Source organism: Eriocheir sinensis, unplaced genomic scaffold (genome assembly GCF_024679095.1).
Source record: "Eriocheir sinensis breed Jianghai 21 unplaced genomic scaffold, ASM2467909v1 Scaffold99, whole genome shotgun sequence".
NCBI classification, from domain to species: Eukaryota; Metazoa; Arthropoda; class Malacostraca; order Decapoda; family Varunidae; genus Eriocheir; species Eriocheir sinensis.
Window position 1 is genome coordinate 377,584 of NW_026112374.1, and position 19,168 is coordinate 396,751.

General features: G+C 44.4%; 1 protein-coding gene across 1 annotated transcript in view; it reads right to left on the reverse strand.

Annotated features, from left to right (window-relative positions):
* Positions 1–500: 500 nt before the first annotated feature.
* The window catches only part of LOC126995128 (nephrin-like), a 119,934-nt gene continuing 101,266 nt past the window's right edge, over positions 501–19,168 (reverse strand). The window contains exons 4-7 of the mRNA XM_050854404.1: positions 16,640–16,792; positions 13,687–13,838; positions 10,891–11,038; positions 501–634 (exon numbers count right to left, since the gene is read on the reverse strand). Coding sequence (XP_050710361.1) covers positions 501–634; positions 10,891–11,038; positions 13,687–13,838; positions 16,640–16,792 — 587 coding nt within the window. The remainder of the gene's footprint in view (positions 635–10,890; positions 11,039–13,686; positions 13,839–16,639; positions 16,793–19,168) is intronic.

Genomic DNA, 19,168 nt, shown 5'->3' on the forward strand with positions numbered 1-19,168 from the left:
GCCAACGAGGGGTCCATGCAAGAATATCAAGAGGTCCATCGAGATTCCATGTATTTTAAAATTTACTATACTGAAATTTGGAGACTTGCGGCTCGGAATAAAATTCATACCTCTGTACACACTCCTTAAACCTGTATGCTTAAATGCTAGATTTGGTCTACATTAGCTAACTGCACCAGGGGTGTCAAACTCACTGCCCACGGGACAGATTTGGCCCTTGGAATGGTCATGAGTGGCCCGCCTAACCTATTTTGTTGTAGGGGTCCACAGGTGAAAAAGTGACAGGAAAAGGAAGCGGACCAAAGCAGTTGGAAACCACTGGACGAAAGGGAAGGAGAGCAGAGGGAACAGCAGCAATGAAACACTATACAGAGACAAAGAAATATATACGAGCAACGAATGTGTGATAGAGTGGAGGGCAGAGGGACCGGGAACCTAAGAAATACAGTGAAATGCAAGAAAAAAATATAGGCAGTAATGTTGAGCATCTCGAGTATTACTCACGTTGTGGTACCAGATGATGCGCTTGGCCGGAGGTTGGCGGTGATGCTGCACTCGAAGTAGACATTATCGCCCTCCTTCAGGCTGCTGGAGTTGACGGAGAGACCCATCGACAGGCGGACCACGGGGGCGTCTGGGGGAAGGGGAGGAGGGAGGAGGGAGGAGAGTCAGACCATCAGTAAGGTTCTGTCTATCCCTGATCTTGACAAATTTGAGTCGTTAAATTAAGATAGCTATCGCCTTTGTTGTTTCCGTGTTGTCTTTCCCCTGACGAGACATGAGTCAGTTCTGAGTGGACCATTAGACGAGCAATTAGCATTACGTAGTTCACCTTTACTCTTTTTTCTAGTGTGTGTGTGTGTGTGTGTGTGTGTGTGTGTGTGTGTGTGTGTGTGTGCACATCCTGCACATGAATTAACTACATCGGTGAAAATCTTCTGTTCTGATAATAGAAGGTTATTGTGTCTGTCAATTTTTTCTTCTCTGGACGCCCGTGCTCAGTGTTCCTGTGCTGACTCGAAAGCCCAAACGAGGCTGGCCCGCCGAGAACAACAGTTCATGGGTGATTACGTCCCCTTTTAGGGCGTCAATATTTCTAATTTAGGAAGTAGGGACGGAGCCAAAGGGACATTCATGAATCTGTACATTTATTGAATGAGAACATCTTCCTTTTAATATATAAAAAAATTGTTTTCACTATACGACCCACAGCAGACACATTCACAGCTTTAAGCTACAATATTCCTTCACTACTATTAAGCGTTCGCTTCCCCTTCGTCATTAAGTCATAAATATTTGGCACATTTTTCCACTCGTACCTGCAGGAATTTCGAGTTTTATTATCGCATCGTCACACCACTTTTATTTCCCGGTACGTACCAATGAAAGGGAAGCGCCGAGGCACGGCGAGGCCCCGGCACGGGCCAAGGAGCACATATCTGCTTCCCGTGTGATGGCTGTAGCACTCGACGTACGCGGGTGTGTACAAAAAAGGATGTGCTTTGGAGGCAGTGGGAACTTCAACTTAAAAAAAAATACGAACGGAAACTTGTTTAAGATATTCTTCCCCACGTTCAGCCAACAATCGCGGGCTTCTCTCTGCAAATTTAACTTCGATGAACCTATACCTAGTGCCCTTAATTCAGTTCCCATTATATGAGTGTTATGCCATCCTTCTTTAATTTTCCTGAGATCACATCAGACAACCACAGCCCATCAGACCGCACCATTCAACACCACCCAACTCCATCACGTACTGGAGCACAAACAGCAAGAAGCTTCGCCACATTGCTGAAGAGGATCACAAATCACCACCCAGCACCCTTCTCCTCATCCTCTTAAACACGCAGCAACACAGCAAGCATCAATCATCCCACTGCACCGTTACACTGATATTGCAACACCTCAGCTGTAACACTACATACAACTTTTTCATAACTTTCACCACCACCACGTCCACCTCAACACTCATCACCACAAGGCAGTGTCTGGCGTAGCTTATCGTGATAGTGTATAATAGGTTTCGTACTTTGATTTAACTTGTTTTACCAGTTTTCTCATTACATCACTGCACACACACACACACACACACACACACACACACACACACACACACACACACACACACACAGAGAGAGAGAGAGAGAGAGAGAGAGCAGTGAGATTGCCGATGACGAGAAAGCAATAAATTCGTCCACACAGAACAGCAGACAAGTAGTGAAAGGATGCAATTTGAACAATTACGTAGATAAAGTATGTTTTTACGTGTGTGTGTGTGTGTGTGTGTGTGTGTGTGTGTGTGTGTGTGTGTACCTGGTGGGTACCTAAAGGTATAACGGAAAAGGCAATTACGCCCATTGTAAACCTCGAAAACGTGGAGACAGACTTTGCTACCTTTATCACGGAGAATAACATTTATATCAAGGTAAAAACCGAGACCACAGCTTCGACAAATACGCTCGTTGTTGGAGCCTTTACAGCAGTATCATCCTTTGTGTTATGAGGGGATGAAGTAAAAGCAACAATAGTAATTATGGTCAATTTATAGTAAAAAAAAAAATATACCAAGTAGTAGTAGTAGTATTCCACGCTTACTAATTGTTTGAAACTTGACCTCCCACTTCATAGGTTTTCTTGTTGTGGCGCAGGCTGGCATATGCGTTTATTGTAGTGTTGTTGCAAGGTTTATGCGACCTGCCCTACGTCTCCTGAGAGTCCTGCGAATAAGGCTTTGGTTGATGGCAAACACTGAGGCAGGTGATCTAGGAGGTGTGCAGAGAGTGTAACGTGCGTCTGAGACGTCCAGGTGAACTGACGGTCGCCTGTAAGCTACACCTCTTCCCAAGCAATTGTGAAGTACGAGCAGGTGTGTGTATGTCGCCTTCCAGGCTTGAGTTTTGGCCTGGCTTTTACCTGCACTTCATTTGACGTTACTGCAGAGGTGTTTTTCGGGCTGACATATTTCTTACTCTCGTGTCGTGTTATTACAGCCTCCAATACATTGCCAACCAATACTGAAAAGTAAATTCGTGGGTCAAGCAACATGAGTTTGATATTTCATCTCTTTGAGCACTCAACTCAGTATGTTGTTTGTCAGATTAAAAGAATTTTCAAAACTCCATTAAAGAGTGAAAAGCATGCAGGACTTGCTTGAATATAAAAGCGAATTTGGCCTTCAATTTGTATCAATATTTTCCTTCATAAAATAAAACTTGGGTTTATACTTATTACCTCCGCCAACGGATAGGTCATGTTTTCGGTGCTGTTTGTCTGTCTGTTCTTGTCAGTCTTTTAGCAGGATTGCGCGAAAACTATTATTATACCTTCACGATAGAAAGGTGTAGCTAATATCGTCCAAGAACGAACCAATTGTACTCTGAGAATTTCCGGTAGGGACGGATTGAATGATAGCGAACTAATGATAAAACTTAATGGATCAATGACTTGTGGACAGCCATTTGGAAAAGTCCGCCTGCACTTAGAGAGCAGACCTTGAGCGCTTCCAGAGGTGCAATAAAGGCTTGAGAGCTGGTCCGGTTCTGACCATATTTGCTTCCAATAGTTTTCATATAATGGTTCCTGCCTGCCTGTCGAGTGGTGTGGCCCCCTCTTCGACAAAGAACTGACGTATCATGATGGAGGCCATCTTTAAAACAAGATATTTGCCAATACGGCGAGTGATAAACAGTTTTTGGAATACGTTGTTCAACTATGATTTTTGTAATCAGAGTTCCTGTTGTGTCTTAGCCAAAGTCTGCGGGATCTGAACGCCCTTGTTTTAAAAAATGATGGTAAAAGATCTGACTGTGGATGTGTTACGAGTGGGGTCCCACAAGGTTCGGTATTAGGTCCACTTTTGTTTATTATTTATATCAATGACTTAGATACAGTAATTAGTAGTGATGTTAGTAAATTTGCAGATGATACCAAGATCGGTAGAGTAATTGAGTCGGATCAGGACGCTAGTATTCTCCAAGTTGAACTCAACAGATTGTATGACTGGGCGGATAAATGGCAGATGGAGTTCAATGTAGGGAAGTGCAGTATTCTGAGTGTGGTAGGAACAACCCTCACATAACTATTGCTTAAATGACACTCCCATAAGCAGGTCTGGGTGCAGAGGGATTTAGGTGTCTTAGTGAGCTCTGATCTCCGTCCAAGGGCACAATGCATTCAAGCTGAAATCGAGCTCATAGGGTACTGTTTATTTCAAGGAGCGTAAGCAACAAAACTGAAGTCTTCCTCAAACTATATTTAGCATTAGTTAGACCTCATCTTGACTATGCAGTTCAGTTCTGGTCACCTTACTATAGAATGGATATCAAAATGTTAGAATCGGTGCAGAGGAGGATGACTAAGATGATTCAGGGGTTGAGAAACTTGCCATACGAGGAAAGACTCAAACAGTTAAACTTGCATTCTCTAGAAAGGCGAAGGGTGCGTGGAGACATGATCGAGGTTTATAAATGGATGAAGGGCTATAATAAGGTAGACATTCATAAGGTGTTGTTGGTAAGAGAACCGGGTAGGACACAGTAATGGGTTTAAACTGGATAAATTCAGATTCAGCAGGGACATAGGCAAAAATTGGTTTACTAACAGGGTGGTGGATGAGTGGAATAGGCTTAGCAGTCATGTGGTGAGTGCCAATACAATTATCACATTAAAAAATAGACTAGATAAATTCGTGGACAGCGATATTAGGTGGGGTTAGATACATGGGAGCTTAGGGTCAAAGGAGCTGTCTCGTACAGGCCTACCGGCCTCTTGTAGACTCCTGCGTTCTTATGTTCTTATGTATTCTCGCCATGAATGCTTCCTGTACCTTATCCCCTTGTCATTGCGCCCATCCATTCCCCTCTATTCCAACTCACGCCTTTCTCTACCCAACTGCATTATCCTTTTACCTTTCTGGGCCTCCCCAACACTCAGGGCTGCTTCCTGTGTATTTCAATACTCTCCAACACATTTCCACTCATCTTCTCTCCACACCTCGACCATCCACCTTCTTCACACCCCGCCGCTCATCTCTCCGCCTCCTCCATTCCCAGAACAACACATATGAGTGAATGCCTCATTACATGGCCTTGCATAGTGAGTCGGACTTTTTTGACCCACTTTTTTTGAGGCGAGTTTTGTGTTTCCTTCCGGTGCAGAGTGATCCAGAGCGACGCCTAGTGAACATCCTTGCTGCGATATGCCATTACTAAACACCTGTACTTGTCGCCTCTCCAGCCCCGCCCCGCCTCGCCCCGCTCCGCCCAGCCCCGCCCCGTCCCACCCGCCCCGCCCCGCCCCGCCCATGCCATCCAGCAACACACCAACCTCCACCGCGTCAACCCTGTCCAGCAACAGCTGTTCTTACTGAGCGTTCGCCCTCAGCGTCTCAAAGTAACATTCTATTCTGATAACTTTGAAGACCATGGAGAGAAGGACTTCAAAATAAACTCCCTCCCCAGCCCGGCTGACAGATCCTTGGTCTCTTTTGTATTACTCATTATTTAATTTTACACATGTGGTTTTCAAATTCATATTGCAGAAATGCTTTATAAGAGACTAAAAGGCAAATATTTCATCTGACTATGTCCTATTGTATACCAATATATAGATTATCGCCTCAAAATATGCCCTTATTGTAACATTTCATATATTCACACACACACACACACACACACACACACACACACACACACACACACACACACACATGTATACATGTGTTGATTCTACCGTACACTGAAAAACACGTTGGAGATAAAGGTTTGTCGTGGTGTACGTGTGGGGGCGGGGGAGGAGGGGTAAGTTTGTTTGTCCTTTTGTCTCCACGCGTCCGTTGGGGGGGGGGGGGGTGATAGGGGGTATAACAAATGTTGCACAGGAATCCTGTCGAACAATAGGAAGACTGTGAGCAGTGCAGACACAATAATTACTCAGTTTTCGGCTGACATTTTTAACGTCATCGTACAGAGCGACACAGCAGTAGAGGTGCGCTGGTAACGAGGAAGGAAAGAACTAAAGTTTGAACATTTACTTGTCCTCTTATTCAAACAATACAATAATTCAACTGAATTAGCAAACTTAGTCACTTTCTAACATTTTCAAAGACAATATCGAGTTTTAGGACATACCTGGAATTATTTTTTTCTTTTTTTTCTTCTTTTCAGTCATTCTCATCCTTCATGCAATCGGCGTGTTCCTGATCTTTTCTTCTGTATTTTGTGTTTAACTATTAGTGTATCTCCTCCACCAAGAAAAAAACCCGTATTGGAACACACTCATATAAATTTACCTCTCCTACCTACATTGATTTGCTGTCGTGCTTTACATCGGATACGGGCTGTTACTCCTTCCTGCCGCCGGATGGCTCCACTACTCACTCGACTCAACGGTTATAGGCAGAACAGGTAGAGTCTCGCATGTTGTCAATGGCACTTAATTTTCTATTTTATTTAATCAAGTTTATTTTTCAATTAAACGATCCAGGAAGAGTCGATTCGAAGGTTGGAATGTCACTGAACTTGTTCACATCACTTATGCACATCCTGTGGTGGCGAAAGACACTAGACTCTGCGCCCCCCCCCCCACCCACCCCCACACACGCACACACACACACACACACACACACACACACACACACACACACACACTAAGAAAAAGGAAAAGAAATCTCTGGATAAAATATTTATTGAATTTGTTCACCCGTACGCCCTTTTTTTGTCTTTATTTTTTCCCTGGATTCACTATTGAGATTACTTCCCCGTGGCCGGCAGCGGAGGCACTGCGTCGAGCCATCCTGCGGCGTGAGGGTGCAGGGGCGGACACGATGCACCGATTTTCTGAGGTTTGATAGCAAATGAAATGTATCATTAAGTTGTTGACGGGGTCGAAATGTAGTGAGGGAAATAAGTGCCGCCGAGGTTATCAGTAGTATATTCAGTTGATAGTGATTGTTTTCTTGCGTTAAATAGTTTTGTAATTCGTCATTTTCCACTTGTTCGTTAATAGTTGATCGTTACGTCACCCGCCTTGCGGACACAAAATTTTAATAATGGGCCTAAATAAGCATCGAAAAAGATTAGCAGTGCTTGTGTGTGCGTTCTTAGAAGTGTTCTTTCCATCAGGGGAGACTTAAGAATCTAATTTGAAACGTCAGGTTAAAACTCGTATAAAAGTGAAGCAAAATTTCAGGTTTCATGAAATTCGGAAATTATTTCTTGTCCTTTTCTTCCCCACCTGCCCTGAGATCAGCTACTTTACGACGCGTCCAACTTTCCTCGACATACGATTCCAGGACATACGGTTTTGAAATAAGATTTTCATTTTCCTTTGATTATTTTATTCTCTCGGTTTCAAGTTCCTTTATTTTAGTGAGTGGCAAATCCTTGACTCTGAAAGGTTTAGGAGAGTTTGGAAACTGATAAAGAATGACCTGACTCCTCAGCGTGGCTCACGGCCCCAGCGACCCTCCCCTCGCCCTGTGTGGCTCGGAGTTGGGATTTAAGTTGTCTAGTTCTAGGCATTCCTTGAGAAAATAACTTTTTAACGCGCGCGCGAGCACACACACACACACACACACACACACACACACACACACACACACACACACACACTAATAATTGTTCATTATCTCCCGAATAATCTCGTGAAGCAGTCATGCATCCTTTACCCTCGCCATTTTATCTTTTCCTCCCTCAGTAGAACAGGAAATGAGATCACACTGATGGCGGGGCGGAGAAGAGCACCGCGCGAGGCGAGAGGGAGGGCGGCGCGGCTGGCTGGGGAAGGGCAGCGACAGAAGGGGCCGGGAAATAGGATGGAAAAACTAGCGATGAAATAGCAAATTATTAGATCAAAAACAGAAAAGCTGGGAGATTTTAATTAATTGGAATACATCTCGATTGGGAATACTGAGCGGGAAGAGATTGTCGGCCAGTATTAGCCACAGTCCGTCGGTTCGTTCCCAGTGGTTGATGCGGTGCTGTCATGCTATTGTCAACTACCTCTAATTTACTGATCACGTTTACGCCCATTCGCAAGCAACGCTGATGTAATCGGACACTCGGGGCCTTGGGAGATATGTAACTTTGCCTTTAATGTTAAACTACTTGCTTCTCATCACGGGTAGTGTTTCGGCTTCATCAGATTGAATTCTTCGTTGTTAGAATCACGTTTCTAGCCCTTAAGAGTGAACATTATTTACATACGTTATGACTTTCCATCTGCTTGTTACATGCTGACGATTTTTATACACTCGACATCACCGCCGCTATTTTGTCCTGATTAGTAAAGAAAGCAACAACTTTAATATGTATAGTCATTTTAGCAGCACCATCGAGTATAATGTATCTGCTTCAGTATGTGTTGTGTGTGTACTCAAGATTGCCACTTTTGTGTGATAGTTATGCAAGCGTGTTCATATCTATAAAACTACATTAAAAAAATTCCACACACACACACACACACACACACACACACACACACACACACACACACACACACACAACACCCTTATTAAATTCTGAAATTCTTGTTTATCATTAGCAGATGTCTGTGCAACAAATGAGTAACGTTTCTGAATTTCCTGGGTCGGAGATCAAAGTCCAGACGCACATTGATATTCCTTGCCCAGTTGGAAGGGTAATGAGTTATATAGTTTTATGAGTAGTCATTATGAGGATTATTATTTTTCATCTCCACATTTCTCTTACACACGAACACTTGTTTTCATGTTGCTCGATGGGCATTTCAGGAGTAGTGGGATCAGTTTAGTTTGTTATTTGATACGCTCTAATATAAGACTTTTCGGATTCTCTCCCACCGATTAATGGATCCCTCCTTTTCACTCCCCTTGGCGAGAGTCCATGCATGCTTCCCTTTCTCTGTGCTCACCACTCCCTCTCCTCCCTCTTTGGTCTTTGTTTGTTGCTTGCATCTCCTCCCTTATCACAAGCCTTCCTCATCCGGTACTACCCATAAACTCTTCCTTCTCCCCGTAAGCCCCGCACCTCCTCACCTCTCGGTCGGGCTCCCCGCACAACAATATTGAACACGTGTTACCAGCGGCTCCATACCAGCCTTGTGTGTCTTTATTTATTTTTTTTTTTTTTTTACAACAAAGGAGGCAGCTCAAGGGCAACAAAAAAAGAAAACAATAATAAAAAAAAAGCCCGCTACTCGCTTCTCTGTCTACTTCCTAACAGCAGAGAAGGCCACAGGGCAGTTTCCGCTCTGTGGTAGAGCTTGGAAGGGAAGAACATTCGTTTCTATTGGAAAAATACAGACTGGTTGAACTCTTGTATCACAACATTGCTCGGGGATAGGGTAGCACGCTGTCTGGTGCAGAAGCACCGGTCCGAGCCGTTCGTGTCGTGCCTCAGGCCTTAGGATAAACAGCGTTTACTCCAAAGGCTGCGGAAAGCCTCGGGCCTTCCCGCATCCTGGAGCTCTGCGAGGTTCCGTTAAGAGGTGCCGGGCGAAAAGCGACACAATAGTGGGCAAAGTGGCGGCTGCGGTGAGGCGATTCATATTGTTGTTCTCATATGTTCGCGTGCTCGCTGTGCAAGACCAACTAAATCTATGCTGTGACGAGCTTTGCCCCATGCTGACTGCATGTGATATACTGTTTCTCTTTTTTTTTTTTCTGGTAAATCTTAAGAATTACCACTCCACCCCCTCCACCACCCCAGCCTCCCCTACCCCTCAAGACAAGCTTGGGGACCTGTGGGGAACCGGGGTATTGGAGGGGGGGAGCCCATATCACTGAAAAATGGGCTTCCAAAATTTCCCTAGAAAAATCCCTAAATCAGGAAAAATTCCCTAGGCTCGAAAGTAAGGGAAGTCCCTAACGCATACTCTTGTAGTCTATTCCAATATGACCTAGCATTCAATCTGTTGACGAGTGTCAGGCGTGTCATCAGATGGTGGGCATACTGCACCCCCCCCGCCGCCCCCCCAATCCGTCCCGTGGCGCGTAAGTTTTGACGGGCCACGCCACCTGTCAAATAACATTAAACTACTCCAACCGAGCTTTACGACCTGCGCGCACTGACTTAGGAACTAGTTTGTAGGGTGCACTGCAAGGCAGGTATGAGGCTCAGTCTGTGTATAGAGGCGGTTGTGAAACAATAACAATGGACTTAGAAAATCCAAGCCACCTAACTCCATAATTAAAGAGGCTTGCCCCCCTGGACCCTCCCCAAGGTAAAACGTATACGAAAATGCATTATAATAATAATTCTTTCACGTGCTAAATTACTACGAATATTGGTTTGGAGTGGTTATTCTTAAGTTTTGCCTTTTTTTTTATATTAGAGTAAAGGAGGCAATTCACGGACCAAAAAAAAGAAAAAAAAAATCGGTACTAAAAAGCCCGCTGTGGACAATAATTTTACAATCTATAGTGTAAGCACGTGCTGTGCCTAACTTATTATCTCGAGAAAAGAGTACAGGCAGTGGCCCCCTCAGAATGCAACACATATGGTAACATACCGCGACATCTCTATTCTTTCCTTTATCTTCACCGCTTTCTCCCTCTTTTCCTTAAAGCAACATGCTCTGACTCATCTTTTTTTCCCTTCTTTCACAGCTTCCTCTCACCCTCACGATATACACCAACACTTCCTGACATATCTTCCTCACTTCTCGCAAACTATAGATAACATAACACACGTATACAACACGGCAAAAGATACCGACAGGATGCAGCAACTTTTGCCTGACATCTCTATTATCTCCACTCTTGTCTTCCATACTCTTTCTGATCTTAACATACCCTCCTCTCCTCACACAACAAACAGACGTACAACAATCCTAATTTATCTTCCTCGACCCTCACTCTGACATAAAAGGCATAACCTCCCACCCCCTTCGCTCATCTTTCCTTTTACTCACAGTAGACGCTCAGCTTGATGGAGTCTGACAGGTGGCGCTCCCCGGGTAGGGCGGGGTTGGAGGCGGTGCAGGTGAGCGTCGCCCCATTGTGTTCCCGCCTCACCAGCAGCGTGAGCGTGGCGCTGGTGACGTTGCCTCCCGTCTCCACCTGGGGGCGAGGACGGCGAGAAGAACAAAGCAACTCTATATATGTGTGTGTGTGTGTGTGTGTGTGTGTGTGTGTGTGTTAACATTCATTTTAAGCAAAAAAGAGTAGTAATTCGTAATATGGTCTTTTCAAACGAAATGTTCTTCTGGCCACCTTGTAATGTTGGTCAGTTCTTTTTGTATCCTGATAGGCTGGATGCCTCCCTGGCATTCATGGAGACAGTCTGTTACCCACACGCTCTCGTACTCCGTGTTTTTATTATGTTATTTGCCTCAGCTCAGCTTTTGAGCAAAAAAGACAGTTATGGTTGAAATCATTTCACTTAACAGTGATTGTAGAACAGAGGTATGTTTGTCAAGAATCAATCGAAAAATAAATATTTAATGTAAACATGGCTGGGTGTATTCGTAGAGTCTACGAACTCAATGCTTAGGTAAAAATTATAGTAATGATAATAATAATAATAATAATAATAATAATAATAATAATAATAATAATAATAATAATAATTATTATTATTATTATTATTATTATTATTATTATTATTATTATTATTATTAGAACAATTTTATTTCGCCCAGCGGCACATATGGAAACCTGACAAGAACTAAAACGAAATTCTTGTATTAAAGGTTAGCTAATGCAAATTGTTGGAAGAAGTATCGAGAGCGTGTGAGACTGACAGACAATCTACAAGAGAACGAGAGAGAAATCCAACCACTCAGGAGAGGCACGACAAACTTCCTGACGGACAGTGTTATTTTTTATCGATTATAGACACATTATTATTATTATTATTATTATTATTATTATTATTATTATTATTATTATTATTATTATTATTATTATTATTATTATTATTATTATTATTATTATTATTATTATTATTATTATTATTATTATTATTATTGTTATTATTATGATTATTTTTATTATTATTCTCATTATTATTATTATTATTATTATTATTATTATTATTATTATTATTATTATTATTATTATTATTATTATTATTATCATTATTATCATATAGTATAATATATTATGTAATGTTTTCTCATACTACGAACAGGAACAGTGACAATCACAGCAATAATAAAAATGATAATTAAAATGTGTTGTCACCACTGTCATTACCAGCGTGAAATTATCATTATCGTTAATATATAGTAACGGGACATGATAGAAGTGGCAGTAAAATATAAGGTGAGGAGGAGGAGACAAAGAACGGATTACGGCAAGTAGGTGGAGGGAGAGGAGACAAGAGGGGAGTGCTATAGGGAGGAAAAAGAGGAAGAGGAGAAGGAAAAGGAGGAGGAGGAGGTCGAGGGGATTCAAAAAGATGAGGATGAATACAGACAAAAAATCATTCATAAACATTTTGAGTTGACTTACGCACCTGTGTCTCTCCCCCTCTCTCTCTCTCTCTCTCTCTCTCTCTCTCTCTCTCTCTCTCTCTCTCTCTCTCTCTCTCTCTCTCTCTCTCATCTTTAACGCACTCAGTAACTCATTTTTAGTGTAATTCTTAGCCTACTCCTATTCCTTCTTTCGCTCTTTACACCACACACTTTATTTCCAACTCGACGTAGCCTACTTGAACCTCCCTTCTCCCATTATATTTTCCCTGTCTCTATATATCAAGATGGAAAACTGACCTTAGCTTCCTGCTTCACCACGCACTTGTCCTCTCTTCTGCTCTCCCTTCCTTTTCCTTCTCCTTAACCTCTGGCCTTTCTTCCTCATCCACCACACAAACTTATTCCATACTTCTCTCTATTATTCCATACCTCTCTCTATTATCTTTCTCACATTCTCCCTCTACTTGCTTCCTGTCCAACCCTCTCTCCTTCCATCCCACTTTTCTGACACTTTTCCGTCCCTTTCCTCTATCTCTCATGTGTCGTTACCACCAGATGGACGTACAAGAGCGAAAAGTCTATTAGAAGGAAATGTCGATACCTTCTCTCATCCGTTTCCTTCCATTTTTTCCTAATTTTCTCTTTTCCTTCCTTCCTTTCGCTGGGCTCTCGGAATTTCTTTGCTCACCCTTTCCTATCCTCGCTACTCGCTTATCCGGCAGTTGTCTGTTTTTCGCCGAAAAACTTCAGCCGTTGCCGCAGTTACAGACCTGCAAGCACTTCGCATCGGTCGGAACTCTATTCCCCGGTCTTTCCTTCTTGTGTGATATCCCTCATGTTCCTCCGTACGTTGCTCTTCCTTCCATTCATCTCCCGTCTCTCATTTCCTTTCCATTGCCAACTTTGCCTTTCACCTCGGCTTCAGTTTCTCGCTTTATGTATTTCCATTTAGCTTATGCCCGGTTTGATATTTGTGCTTCCCTGTCGCGTCCAGATGTGGATTTTCTCCATCTTACTTCACTAAATCTTTTTCTATAGCATACAACTCTGTCCTTCCGCCGGGGCTCTTCTATTCCTTCATCTTCCACCTTTCTTTAATTTACATTACACTAATGTAAATAAATTATTTACCATTCCATACTAACTCTTTATCCTCCATCTCCTCTTTCTTTATCCCTCTTCCCTTTCCCCCTTATTCCTTTCTCCCTTCCTCCTATTTTCTTCCGACACATTTTTCCCTTCTTCCCCGTCCCATCCTCCCTCCCGCTATATTTGTCCTGCTGTACTCACAGCGTAGGACACCGGTGAGAGGCGCTGGTGGCCGTTCCACCAGGTGAGGAGGGCGGGGGGGTGGGAACCACCGGCGCTGCAGGTCAGCCGCAGCTCCGTTCCTGCCGAGGCTGCCGCGCTGGGGCTGAGGATTCTGACCGTCACTGGCGGCACTGTAAAACAATAGATAGATAGATAGATAGACAAATTGATCCCGACACGAGCAGGTGCATGCTCCTTATCGTCGATCTCTGGGTACTGCCAGGACCTCACACACCACACACCCCACCACTCTTGCCCAATGGGGGACAGTAACCACTCCTAGCGGGGCTCGAACCGCCGCCTGCTTGGCCGTGAAGCCTGGCAGCGCGGCGTTCTAGCCGATTGAGCTACCAGACCAGTGTGTGTGTGTGTGTGTGTGTGTGTGTGTGTGTGTGTGTTCTCTCTCTCTCTCTCTCTCTCTCTCTCTCTCTCTCTCTCTCTCTCTCTCTCTCTCTCTCTCTCTCAAGTCCACGCAGGCGTACATTCATCATCCATTAGCAACACTGACAGACGACCAAAAGACGAATTACATACTCCAGGTCAGAACGTTAACGCCCGTTCGTTAGTAACAGGAGGAACGTTATTAGCTCTGCCCAGGTCCCTGTATGTACAAGGCTCCATGTGTTGACTATTTGCCGGTCCTTGGCAATCGGCAGGAGAGAGAGAGAGAGAGAGAGAGAGAGAGATTTTGTTTTGATTAATTTATTACACCCAAGGGTGCCAAGCCTAGTACATGTTCAATATTCTAACTTTGATACAGGCGACTCGTGCCTCACAGGGCACGCTGTGATACTGAGTCAACATTAGGAAAAAAATATTTAGCATCCCCCAAAATGTGGATGTCGAGTGAGGATAACATCTAGATTGTTTCCAGACAATAAATATTTACATATCTCCACAAGTGAGATTCCTTGCGGTATTAAGTCAGCAACACGTGGACACTCCAAGCAATAGTGTTCAAGGGTGTTAGCATTGGGCGCGTCACACAGCTTGCATTAGGAGAAGTGAGGCGCGTACCCCGCCTCGGCCATCTGCCACACTCGCCGGTACCCAAGCCGGAGACGAGCACACACTACATTATGGCGGCGAACCATGAGACCAGAGCGACGGTACATGAGAGGACGATGCAGGAAGTATTCGTAGTGCTGGATAGACGCACTGGCGGCGCTCTCAGCAGAGCTACGGTGACGGGTGGAGGAGCAGGCAGCTTGGCGTACCATTTTCTTGCACCACGGCAAGGAGGTAGCAGCGGCACCAGCAGCTGGCGGGTCCAGGTCGCAGGCAGCCCTTGCAAGACGGTCCGCAGTGACGTTGGCCAAGAAACCGATGTGTGACTGAATCCATAAAAAGTGCACCGTCAGTGAACTCTCGAGGGCTGTGGCAAGGCGGCGGAGAATTTGTGTGACCATGTGTTGGTATGTAGGCCTGGGGGAGGAGAGGGCACATAGAGCAGATTTTGAGTCACAGATGATGAGGCCGTTGAGTCTGCTCCGTGATAACAGAGAGAGAGAGAGAGACGAAGCTCCCGTTATGTAGTAGCATCCAAAAATCCGGAATCCTGTTGGTCCAAGCTCAAAACGAAGATCGCTGACTGGCGATCACGAGTACAGCACGTGATCAGACCATGATGAATGTCACACACACACACACACACACACACACACACACACACACATACATACATATGAATACAGCTAACTGACGTCTAGGGGTTGATTTGTGTTGAAAAGATAGCTAACTGTGACATAACATAATTGTAAGGTTAAGTGAAACTAAATGGTGATTTTACTTATTATTAATACCTAACCTAATAAGATAAATAATTGCTTGACATCAAAAGAGAACGTATGACAAAATAGGCAATGCTACAATGACAAGATTATGTGGTTTGGTTCACTGAAGTGCTTAGTTAAGAGTTACAATTACAAATGAGGAACCAAAATATGAGAATTACAATTGAGGAACGAAATATTAGTTCACTGCGGTGTTTAGTTAAGAGTTAGAATTACACATAAGGAACACAAATATATATACACGTGAGAATGGGTATGTGGATAGATGTGTGTGTATGTAAGTATGTGTGTCAGACCCCTTGGTGAATCCTAGTTGAATTGAATGATGGGTGAAGCTTCGATGTGGAGAGTCACGAGTCCTCGAGTGAATGCGCTGGTGCGGCTGGAGCTTCGAGAAGTCGTGCGTGAATTAGTTATTGGTGAGGTGATGTTGATTGATGGCGCGCTTCTAGGTTCGGTTGGACGAGGGTACCATAACAACACACACACACACACACACATCCCACGAGAGTTGCTTAGGGACCGGAGTAGGAGATTTATGTAACAAACGACGAACTTGAGCACGAGATGTAAGTTGGCCGCTTTTAAACGAAGGATAGCGATGCGATCGCCTGTGTGTGCGTGTGTGTGTGTGTGTGTGTGTGTGTGTGCAGAGAGAGAGAGAGAGAGAGAGAGAGAGAGAGAGAATTGCATTATCCTTTAAAGTTCCTTTTGATGGAAGTCAGCATCAGGCAGGATCCGTGCTGGACCTAAACACCAGCGAGTACTGGAGGCTTGTTAGGCCTTATCGGTCTGCGCGAATCCTGGCGGATCTGGCGGTACAGTGTCCTTTATAGATGCCTTGCGCACTTAGTAACTGTTCAATTTTCTGTGTACTTATGTTTCGCAGTCGTGATATTTCTATAATTGGATAAATTCTGGTTCAGGAAGGAAATTGGCATGAACATGTTCACAAGTAGGATGGTGAATGGGAGGAATAAACTGAGCAGACATGTAATTGATGGAAATGCTATTGAAAGCTTACTGGTTAGGTATAAATATGGCTAGGGGGGAAAGTTGGTGAATATCACTCTCATGCTACCACGTCCGTCTGGCCTGGAGTGGTTTCCACGTATCTTTGTGAATCCTTATGTACTCACACGTGACGTTGACGATGACGGAGGCCGTCTGGACCTGCGGGGCGATGGTTAGGGTCTGGGCGATTGAGGGCATGTGGGCGTGGCAGGACAGCGTGCTGCCGAGGAGCTCCCTGCTTCCCATGATGGCCACGCGCGCCTCCACCCAAACGTTCTCTGCCAGGGAGGAAAAAATGAACTTCGCTCGTAAAATCATTACACTAAAATACCGTGCGATCAACATTAGCTGTTTATTAGCCGAGAGTATAAGTACTCGCACTGGAGGTATAGAGATTGCCTTCTATTGGACATGGATGAGTAATTGTTTTTCATTATTTAAGAATAAAGAATCATAGATATTTTCTATGCACCCGCGCTCGCGCGCGCACACACACACACACACACACACACACACACACACACACACACACACACACACACACACACACACACATACTTGTGGCCTAGACCTGACCGAGGTCAGACGTGGGTCACGGCGCTCCGAATGGAGTAGCCCGGGGCCAGCCTGTTCGCCTCTCCCCTTTCCCTAGATCCCCCTCTCCCTTTTCATCAAGAAACCAACTTCGTAAGAAACTTTTGTGACATCAAGTTTAATAATGGTGACAAACAGTGAGTGCAGTGCGTTTGTGGTGCCGTGAAGACACTAAGGAGCAGTAATGGCCAGTGTGACGCCGACGCGGCCTTTCCATCCAGCCGACGCCCCAAGTCCCCCCAGGTACTCCAGCCCGATCATCATGCTACTGGGAGAAATTGGTTCAGGTGCAGTGCAGTGTTGAGGTCCGTCACTCAGATGGGCAGTGCAGTACAATGCAGACGAAAGACGTTCCCACGCCTACTTCCGCTCGGTCTGCCTCTTCCCATCTTGTCTCGCTGGCTGCGTGGATTAGCAGGTTATCGCTAACCCCATAAGCTGGATGACGGCCGACACCGCCTCAACCTGCACCCCCGCCATCAGCTGCGACCTGACCCTTCTTGACCTGGGGTTGACCTGGGGCTCTACACCTAACCCGCCACCCGGAAGACGACACCGCCTCGCACCAACGCACTGCATTCCACCACCTCACCCCCCCCCCCTCTTCTATCTCGTCACAACTCCCCCACAATATAAACCACGTAACCCCTATACCCCTTTCATATTGTACTTTTTCAACATTGTAATTTTAATGTGTATATTTTCAGCTTAACAGCTGCAATCACTCAGTAAACCGATTATTATTATTATTATTTATTATTATTAGTAGTAGTAGTAGTATTATTGTCTTTACTATTATATTATTATTATTATTATTATTACACAAACACAGACACCTATCTACCCATCCACCCACACCCACACCCACACACACACACATGCTGGGTAATCACGGCAGAGAGAGGACAGAAAATAACAGTGACAGGCACCTTTTGTTCCCCAAACTACGTATTGGTAGTAAAACCAACTGAAAAACGTCCCGTGTACACCTGCTCCTGAATCACGCGTGTGACTCCGGCTAATGCAGCAAACTTTATTACGCGCGATAAATATTCGCACCCTGTCGCCCTGGACTCAAAGCCTCTTCGCAATAGAATACAATGTAAAAGGGAGTTTGTTTGTGCATCGTTCACTCTTGAAGCATAGAACGCTCAGTTATTTTGAATTGTGATATATGTGAATTGTGACTCCATTATGAACCTAGAAATTTTAAGCTTGAATGAGTTTCAAGGTTTGTTGAGCTTGTATGTAAGGTAAGCATGTTAAAAGATAAGCACAAAATACCTCCTTAATATCTCGTTGTTATACATACAGTGTTTGTGTCTATCAATTAAGGACCATATATATGATAATTTACCCAAAAATTGGTTAGTTTAGGCACGTGGGGTGGGGTTAGGACTGGTATGTGTGTGTGTGTGTGTGTGTGTGTGTGTGTGTGTGTGTGTGTGTGTGTATGTATGTATGTATGTGTGTGTGTGTGTGTGTGTGTGTGTGTGTGTGTGTGTGTGTGTGTGTAATAATAAACGGTTTATTCATAGAGTGTGCAGCCAGAGGCTGAAAATGTACATGTTAACATAGATATATAGGTGCACATAAAATGCATATGAACTTGAATTGTATAATATAAATTAAATTAATATAAATATGCAGATAAGTTGCTCTTATGAAGTTGTTTGTTGTTGTTGTTGGGACTCTTCCTGTACCTCTCCGTCCTTGCACGGATAAGTATCAGTAGGCTGCTGTGTCTGACGGCATGGCGAGAGGGAGGCGCAGTGTCTGGGAGCAGGTCACGGTGGCGCGGGTGATTAAGTAGTTGTACCACAAACTTTTGGAGGAGGTGCTGGTAGCGGTCTTGAAGTGTGTAGGGCGTCGAGGGCTCATAGGTGGAGTAAGACGGGCCAAGGATAAGCCTAAACGCTCGCTTCTGAACCCTCTCGAGCTGGCGGCGCTGGGTGGTGTTGAGGGATGGAAACCAGGCTGTGGAGGTGTAAGTGAGCTTAGGAGGATGAAGGTGTTATAGACTCCCACCAGCTCACGCGTGGAAGTCCCCAGTGACTTCA